We start from the raw sequence: 9,358 nt of genomic DNA on the forward strand, positions 1-9,358 counted from the left end.
TTCCATATATTATTGGTGATCATGACTTGTAATTTTTTTCTGTAGCTGTGGAAGATTAAATCATGACAGTTAGAGATGAAGACGTGGCTCGTTTCCCAGAACGTGAGTGCTGATGAAGCTGTCTGAACGCCAGTCACTGGCTCTGCTCTGGAGTCTGCTGGGAACGAAGTGTTTACATCAGGCTGTACTGTGCAATTCTTATATTTATTTTGCTTGTTTACTGTTTTTGTTGTTGTGTGTGTGTGTTTCTTTCATTCTTTCTTTTTTACATTTTAGTCTGTTTGAAGCATTGAAGTTCTTAGTTGTTGAAAGGGTGACAAAACTGATCCAGATACTTGAGGTCCTGGTAATTGTTCATACAAATTGACAAACAAATTGTGAAAATAGAAGCCATTGCTAAGCACTGTTTCTCCATCAATGCCGTGAACTTGCCTTACCTGATGAAGACTTCAGCTCTGAAATAGTGCGCTGCACTTAGCTAAACACATAGAGCGTGTTGTTTGGTAAACCACGATCCTCTCAGGATCACTTTTGAAATATTTCGAACAATGCTGGGATCTAAACAGATTAAGCTGCAGTTGAAGCACCCTTCAGTATTAACATGTGGTATTATGTAACAGGTCAACAAGTGCTCTTTGATAATAAAACTCTTAATGGAGCAATAATTGTAAATGGTTACCATACTGTAAAATATTTTGATAAAAATTAATTAGTATTAAATGTATTTATTTGAAACACTGAGCTGTTTGCACAGCTCCAACTGTGCATGCTCAAAATGCACTTTTAAAAATTGTTACTTTTGGTGTGTGTCTTTCTGTGGGATATGTTACAGCGTACTAGGGCATAATATGGTATCCTTTTGAGTGAGGTCTGCCCTCATCTCACAAGTGAAGTGCCTCCTACTATCACTAAAGTATGTTACGTTTACTCAGAAGAATTTCCCATGGTACACTATAGCGTATGCTGTCCCTTCCACACTTAAGTGAAGCTTAAGAATAAAATTAAGAACCAACAAAATATTTACCTGATTGCTAGTTATCAAATTTCCCCCAAAAGACGGTCATTCTACCACTCCTAGCCTCTGAATTTAATCTGGTGCACCCCTCCTCCCGGTCCATTATATAAGGGCTATTTTTAGATGCTTTGAACATGGAAAGCTAGCTTCTCTTCCCCTTCAATAACTTGTCAAGTGTCTAGAGGGAGCTTATCATGTTTCCTGTTAGGGAATTAGGGCAGATATGGTAGTCCCTGCATCTGGCCTTGATTCTAAGTTGTTACATTTGTACAATCAGTAGTGTTTTAAGAATTATATGAAACAAAATGTTTTGTGATTGTTTTGTTTAAGCCAAGCATTTGAAACAATCTAGAATTTTCTTGGTGCAAAGTTGTATTGAATATATTGATATTTTTAGCCTATTTTAAGGAATTTAAATAATTGATTGTAAATAATTTGTTTGATTGGTGCAGTTTTAATTCCCATCAGGGATGTGCAGAGAACAGAGCCATGTGATGTGTCGCTCCGCCCTTCCCTCAGCAGCCTCACTGCAGCCTCGTGGTTGAGTGCTCTTTGTGTAGGAAGCAGCACTGGTTCCCTTGGCCTGTGTTCTACGTCCAATCATGACCAAAGTGCATTCTGAGTACCTTCAAGGAATGTATTACTGGAGCTTTAAGAACATACTTAGTTTCTCATGTGAAGAGTTAGGCTTTGTCTTATATGTTTCTTCCTCTATTGTCTAATGTTGAGGTTGTTTTTAGGCACTATATTTTATAAAGTTTTTCAAAATAAGGTACATACCTATACAGAACTTAACATTTTGCACAGATTATATCAGATATATTTTGAGAAAAAAGTACAGCATGAGTTCTGTTAGGAATAAAAAGACGAAATTATTGTATCTTACAAAAACTTATTTCAGAATGAAAATATTTTTGAGAAAAGTAGTTGGTGTACTGATTTAGGAAAATGCTTGCTTTAGGTTTCAGTTGTGTTTAATGTGGAGTTGGGAGTTGATGTACAGTATACCTGTCAGCAACATGATTGTGCCATTAATGTGGGCAGTGGTAGAATACTAAGAGGAAAAAGGTTTTTAGCAGTTAATAATGTTACAGAATCATTTCAAAGTAGTACGATTACATTGCTGCCTTTAAGAATACCATGAATGTAAGGAGTTGAAATGTTAACATATCACATCATAGAGAAAAAGCAGTTCCGAGGTAGAATTAGGGCAGATGTGTGCTGTTTCTTTGCCACGTGTTGTTTTTGAAAATTTGAACAGCAAGTTTAAAATAAAATGTTCTATGACTGACAGTTTTGTGTCTGTGTATGTTGTTTTAAGTGACGTGTCTGGAACGATTTGTGTTTTCTGTACCTGTAGCTTAAACCCTAGTTACACCTTTAAAAAAGGGACAGTGGAAATAAAGTTTTAACAATCTCTTGACATTTTGGATTTTGTTCAAGTCCTTATAACATGATAGGGTAACAGTGTACACACCAGGATGCTTGTACATAGATAACACTTGCCCCTTTGTACTGGAATGTAGAAAACTGACTGTGGCCTGAAATATTGAAGTTTGGTAGCAGGGTGGTGATATTTTATTTTTTTTTTTTTTTTTTTTTTTTTTTGCATATAGAGTATTTTTTATTTAATTTTATATAACAAAGTCCAATTAAATGAAAACAAACATTTATACACAATATTTGGGAATTTGGGCGTCGTTCTTTCCAAACTACTTCCTGCTGGTAAGGGGCGCTGTCTTGGGGGATTCGAAGAAGATTCAGATATCCTAGCTGTAGTCTGTAGGGCTGTTTTGTCCAGCTGTTTGGAATGTAGGATCAGCTTGTACTCTGTTTCAGGCGGTCTGGTGTGATCAAACCACATTAGTCTGGAAGGAATCCACATCTTTTCATTTTCTGTGGAAACAAAAATAGAAATACTTTTCCCCAGTAACTTGTTCTTCAACTTAAATTTTGGAGTCAAAGCGTTTTTTTTTTTTTTTTTTTTTTTTATTATTATTTTACATGTCGATCCCAGTTCCCTCTCCCTCCCTCCCACCCTCCCCCCAAGCCCTCCCTCCCTCCTTCCCTCCCTTTTGCCCTCTCTACCCTCTCCCATGCACTCTAAACACCCTCCCCTCCCAACCCCCCACCACAATACAATATGTAGGGGAATGCCATCCAGTTGGGGTCATGTAGATCTGACAGGTCCTGTGAAGTAGGGACTAGGGCTTCTCTCCTATCTCTAGAATAAGGCAGTTATCCCTCCATGGGGGATATGTTTGCAAAGTCCTTTTGTGCACCAGGGATACATCCTGGCTCCACTGTCTGAGGTCTCTCAGACTGCTCAGACCTTCTGGCTGAGACCCATATTCAGGGGAGTCCGAGTCAGACCTCTGTTGGCTTCCCAGCTATCAGTCTAGTGGCCCTTAGCTCCTCCTTGTTCAGGTAAGCTGTCTCTATGTACTTCTACCGCATGGTCTTGTCCTCTCCATCTGCTTCTGGGTTCTAGTTTGACTCAGTGTTTATGTATGGGTGTTTGCTCCTGTTTTCAACAGGCATTAGTTGAGGACTCCATGGAGAAGTTAGTTGTTGATCTCACTCTCCGGGAAGGGCATTTATGATAGCCTTTCCACGGAAGCTGAGATTGTTAGTTGGGAGCAGTCTTGTAGTTCCCTCGACCTTTCTTTGTGTTCAACTTTATCTTCAAACCAATATTGGCTCCCTCTTTTATGTTCTCTCTCTCTGTCTCTCTCTCTCTTTCCTATTTTCCATTCCTAACCAGGCTCAATCCTCCTAGTCACACATGCCTTCCTCTCCTCCCTCTCATTTTCTCCTACTTCTCTCTCCATTAGCTGTCCTCCCCCACTATACCTGAGGTCTGGGGGACTTGTCCCTTCCCAGTTCTGTGAGGGACTTTATATGAATCTCTTAGAATACAACTTGTATCCTAGTTCCTCTGGTGATGTGAATTATAGGCTGGTGATCATTTGATCTAGGTCTAAAATCCATATATGAGTGAGTACATACTGTGTTCCTCTTTTTGTGACTGGGTTACCTCATTCAGGATGGTTTCTTCAAGTGCCATCCACTTGCCTGCGAATTTCAAGATTCCATTATTTTTTTCTGCAGAGTAGTATTCCATTGTGTAGATGTGCCACATCTTCATTAACCATTCTTCAATTGAAGGGCATCTAGGTTGCTTCCAGGTTCTTGCTATTACAAATAGTGCTGCTATGAACATAGTTGAACAGATGTCTTTGTTGCATTGATGTGAATCCTTTGGGTATATGCCTAAGAGGGGGATTGCCGGGTCCTGTGGTAAACTAATTCCCATTTTCCTGAGGAACCGCCATACTGATCTCCAAAGTGGCTGTATGAGTTTGCACTCCCACCAGCAGTGGAGGAGTGTTCCACTTTCTCCACATCCTCTCCAACATAAGTCATCACTGGTGTTTCTAATTTTAGCCATTCTGGCAGGGGTAAGATGGTATCTCAAAGTTGTTTTGATTTGCATTTCCCTGATAGCTAAGGGGATGTGGAGCATTTTCTTAAGTGTCTTTCAGCCTTTTTGATTTCCTCCATTGAGAATTCTTTCTTCAGTTCTGTACCCCATTTTTTAATAGGGTTATTTGGTGTTTTGTTGACTAGTTTCTTGAGTTCTTTGTATATTTTGGAGATCAGCCCTTTGTCGGATATAGGATTAGTGAAAATCTTTTCCCAGTCAGTGGGCTGCCGTTTGGTTTTGTCAACTGTGTCCTTTGCCTTACAGAAGCTTCTAAGTTTGAAGAGGTCCCATTTATTAATTGTTTCTTTCAGTGTCTGTGCCCCTGGAGTTATGTTCAAGAAGCGGTCTCCTATACCAATTTGTTCAAGGGTACCTCCTACTTTCTCTTCTAAGAGGTTCAATGTGGCTGGATTGATGTTGAGGTCTTTGATCCATTTGGACTTGAGTTTTGTGCATGGCGACAGACATGGGTCTATCTGCAGTCTTCTACACACCCTCATCCAATTGTGCCAGCACCATTTGTTGAAGATGCTGTCTTTGCCCCATTGTATCATTTTAGCTGTTTTGTCGAAAATCAGGTGTTCATAGGTGCATGGATTAATATCAGGATTTTCAATTCGATTCCATTGGTCTACCTGTCTATTTTTATGCCAATACCAGGCTGTTTTTCAGAACTATAGCTCTGTAGTAGAGCTTAAAGTCAGGAATGGTGATGCCTCCTGATGTTCTTTTATTGTATAGGGTTGTTTTGGCTATCCTGGGTCTTTTGTTTTTCCATATAAAGTTAATTATTATCCTTTCAAGGTCGGTGAAGAATTGTGGTGGGATTTTAATGGGGATTGCATTGAATCTGTAGATTGCTTTTGGTAAGATTGCCATTTTTACTATGTTTATCCTACCTATCCAAGAGCATGGGAGGTCTTTCCATTTTCTGGTATCTTCTTTAATTTCTTTCTTTAGAGTCACAAAGTTCTTATTATATAGATCTTTTACTTGTTTGGTAAGCGTTACACCAAGATACTTTATGTTGCTTGTGGCTATTGTAAAGGGTGATGTTTCTCTGATTTCTTTCTCTGCCTCTTTGTCGTCTGAAAAAAATAGGGCTACTGATTTTTTTGAGTTTATCTTGTATCCTGCTAGTTTGCTGAAGGTGTTTATCAGCTGTAGGAGTTCCCTGGTAGAGTTTATTGGGTCGCTTATGTAAACTATCATATCATCTGCAAATAGAGACAGTTTGACTTCTTCCTTTCCAATTTGGATGCCCTTGATCTCCTTTTGTTGTCTTATAGCATTAGCTAGAACTTCTAGTACGATATTGAAGAGATATGGAGAGAGAGGACAGCCTTGTCTTGTTCCTGATTTTAGAGGAATTGGCTTAAGTTTCTCTCCATTCAGTTTGATGTTGGCAGTTGGTTTGCTGTATATTGCTCTTATTATGTTTAGGTATGTTCCTGTTATCCCTGACCTCTCTAATACCTTTATCATGAAAGGGTGTTGAATTTTATCGAAGGCTTTTTCTGCATCTAGGGAGATAATCATATGGTTTTTCTTTTTCAGTTTGTTTATATGGTGGATCACGTTGATAGATTTTCGTATGTTAAACCATCCCTGCAATCCAGGTATGAAGCCTACTTGATCATGGTGGATGATTTCTCTGATGTATTTTTGAATTCGGTTTGCCATTATTTTATTGAGTATTTTTGCATCGATGTTCATCAGGGATATTGGTCTGTAGTTTTCTTTCTTAGTTGTGTCTTTGTGAGGTTTGGGTACCAAAGTTATTGTCGCCTCATAAAAAGAGATTGGCAATAAACCTTCTGTTTCTATCTTGTGGAACAGTTTGAGGAGTAGTGGTATTAGTTCTTCCTTGAATGTCTGGTAGAATTCTGCACTGAATCCATCTGGCCCTGGACTTTTTTTTCGTTGGAAGGCTTTCGATGACTGCTTCTATTTCGTTTCGGGTTATAGGTCTATTTAAGTTGTTTGTCTGTTCTTGATTTAATTTTGGTAAGTGAAAGTTATCCAGAAACTTGTCCATTTCCTTTGAATTTTCAATTTTTGTGGAATACAGATTTTCGAAGTATGACCTGAAAATTGTCTGGATTTCCTCTGTGTCTGTTGTTATGTTCCCCATTTCATTTCTGATTTTGTTAATTTGCATGTTCTGTCTCTGCTTTTTCGTTAATTTGGATAAAGGTTTATCAATCTTGTTGATTTTCTCAAAAAACCAACTCTTTGTTGCATTGATTTTTTGTATTGTTTTCCTGGTTTCTATTTTGTTGATTTCAGCCCTCAAGTTGATTATTTCCTGGCGTCTGCTCCTGCGGGGTGAATTCGCTTCTCTCTGTTCTAAGGTTTTCAGTTGCGCTGTTAATTCATTTATGTGACTATCCTCTGTTTTCTTCATATGGGCACTTAGTGCAATGAACTTCCCTCGTAGCACTGCTTTCAAGGTGTCCCATAAGTTCGGGTATGTTGTATCCTCATTCTCGTTGAATATTAGAAAGTCTTTAATTTCTTTCTTTATTTCTTCTTTGACCCAGGAGTGGTGCAATTGCACATTGTTCAGTTTCCATGAGTTTGCAGGTTTTCTGCTATTTGTATTGTTGTTGAATTCCAATTTTAAAGCATGGTGGTCCGATAAGATACAGGGGACTATTTCTATTCTCTTGTATCTGTTGAGGTTTGTTATGTCTCCTAGTATGTGGTCGATTTTAGAGAAGGTTCCATGTGGAGCAGAGAAGAAGGTATATTCTTTTGTCTTTGGATGGAATGTTCTATAGATGTCTGTTAGCCCCAGTTGAGACATAACTTCTGTTAATTCTTTTGTTTCTTTGTTGAGTTTCTGATTTGTGGTCCTGTCTAGTGTTGAGAGTGGTGTATTGAAGTCTCCCACTATAAGTGTGTGAGGTTTTATATGAGCTTTGAGTTTTAGTAGTGTTTCTTTTACGAATGTGGGTGGCTTTGTATTAGGGGCATAGATGTTCAGAATTGAGACTTTGTGTTGATGGATTTCTCCTGAGATGAATATGAAATGACCATCTTCATCTCTTTTGACTAGTTTTGGTTTGAAGTCTAGCTTGTTAGATATTAGGATAGCTACGCCTGCTTGCTTCTTATTTCCATTTGATTGGAAAATCTTTTCCCAACCCTTTACCCTGAGGTAATGTCTATCTTTGGAGCTAAGATGTGTTTCTTGTATGCAGCAGAAGGATGGATTCTGTCTTCGTATCCATTCTGTTAATCTGTGTCTTTTTATAGGTGAGTTAAGACCATTAATGTTGAGGGTGAGTAAGGACCATTGATTGTTGATGGTTGTTTGATTTAGGTTTGTTGTTGGCAGTGGTATTGTGAATATATTTGTTCTGCTTCACCCTAGGTTTCTGGTGTAGTTGGATTATCTGTTGCCTACATTTTTGTGGGGCGTAGTTACCTTCCTTGGGTTGGAATTTTCCTTCCAATACTTTCTGTAGGGCTGGATTTGTAGATACATATTGGGAAAATCTGGTTTTGTCATTGAATATCTTGTTCTCTCCATCTATATTGACTGAGAGTTTTGCTGGATATAGTAGCCTAGGCTGGCATCCGTGTTCTCTTAATACTTTTAGAACATCTATCCAGGACCTTCTGGCCTTGAGGGTTTCCATGGAGAAGTCAGGTGTAATTTTGATAGGTCTGCCTTTATATGTTACCTGTCCTTTTTCCTTCGCTGCTCTTAATATTTTTCTTTATTCTGTATGCTAGGTGTTTTGATTATTATATGTCGAGGGGTCTTTTTTCTTTGGTCCAGCCTATTTGGGGTTCGGTATGCTTCTTGTACTTTCATGGGCATGTCCTTCTTCAGATTTGGAAAGTTTTCCTCGATGATTTTGTTGAATATGTTTTCAGCACCTTTGAGCTGGGCTTCCTCACCTTCCTCTATGCCTATTATTCTTAGGTTTGGCCTTTTCATGGTGTCCCACATTTCCTGGATATTGTGTGTTAAGGATTTGTTGGATTTATGGTTTTCTTTGGTCGATGAATCTATTTCTTCTAGTTTATCTTCTGCGCCTGAGATTCTCTCTTCCATCTCTTGAATTCTATTGGTTATGCTTGTGTCCGTGGTTTCCGATTTTTTGCCCAGCTTTTCAATTTCCAGCTTTCCTTCCATTTGTGTTGCCTTTATTTTCTCAATTTCGGTTTTCAAATCTTGAACCGTTTCCTTCACCTGGTTAATTGTTTTTTCTTGGCTTTCTGTACTTTCCTTAAGGAATTTGTTCATTTCTTCCACTTTTTTGTTTGTTTTTTCCTCTATTTCTTTAAGGGATTTTCTCATATCTTCTTTGAGGGCCTCTATCATTTTTATGATGGTGATTTTTAAGTCATACCCTTCTGCTTCCTCTGCTTTGTTGTTGTGTTCCATTCTAGTTGGTGTAGATTCCCTAGATTCTGGTGGTGTCATGTTTGTCTTTCTGTTGTTAGGTGTTCTCTTGTATTGCCTTCTTCCCATAGTTTCTTCCTGTAGGTGTTGGTGGTGTCTCTTCCCTCTCTCTATGGTCCTTCCCAGATGGGCTTATGTGGATCAAAGATTCAATGTCTGTATCTCTGTGTGGTCCAAGCTCTCTAGGAGGCTTCTCTCTGGCCAATAGCCGGGAGAAGAGGACGAGGGCTGGGCTGGAACTTGAGAAGGTTTTGCAGGGTAGTGGGATCTCACTGGAAACTGGCGCTCTCCAGCTGAGACCTCGTTCTTTGGCAGGGCCCGGATTTGGGGGTCAAGGATCTTGCCTGCAGGAACTCCAAGTGGACCCGCAGAGATAGGCGGATCTCTGGGAGGGGGCCTGGGACTCCAGCAGAGGACTGGAGGCGGGGTCAGGGAC

At 39.3% G+C, this 9,358-nt stretch overlaps 1 protein-coding gene across 1 annotated transcript in view; it reads left to right on the forward strand.

Annotated features, from left to right (window-relative positions):
• The window catches only part of LOC127216513 (protein PHTF2), a 50,991-nt gene extending 48,683 nt beyond the window's left edge, over window positions 1–2,308 (forward strand). The window contains exon 17 of the mRNA XM_051177218.1: window positions 46–2,308. Within this exon, the coding sequence (XP_051033175.1) occupies window positions 46–66 (21 nt within the window). The 3' untranslated portion in view covers window positions 67–2,308. The remainder of the gene's footprint in view (window positions 1–45) is intronic.
• Window positions 2,309–9,358: the final 7,050 nt, after the last annotated feature.

Source organism: Phodopus roborovskii, unplaced genomic scaffold (assembly GCF_943737965.1).
Source record: "Phodopus roborovskii unplaced genomic scaffold, PHOROB, whole genome shotgun sequence".
NCBI classification, from domain to species: domain Eukaryota; kingdom Metazoa; phylum Chordata; class Mammalia; order Rodentia; family Cricetidae; genus Phodopus; species Phodopus roborovskii.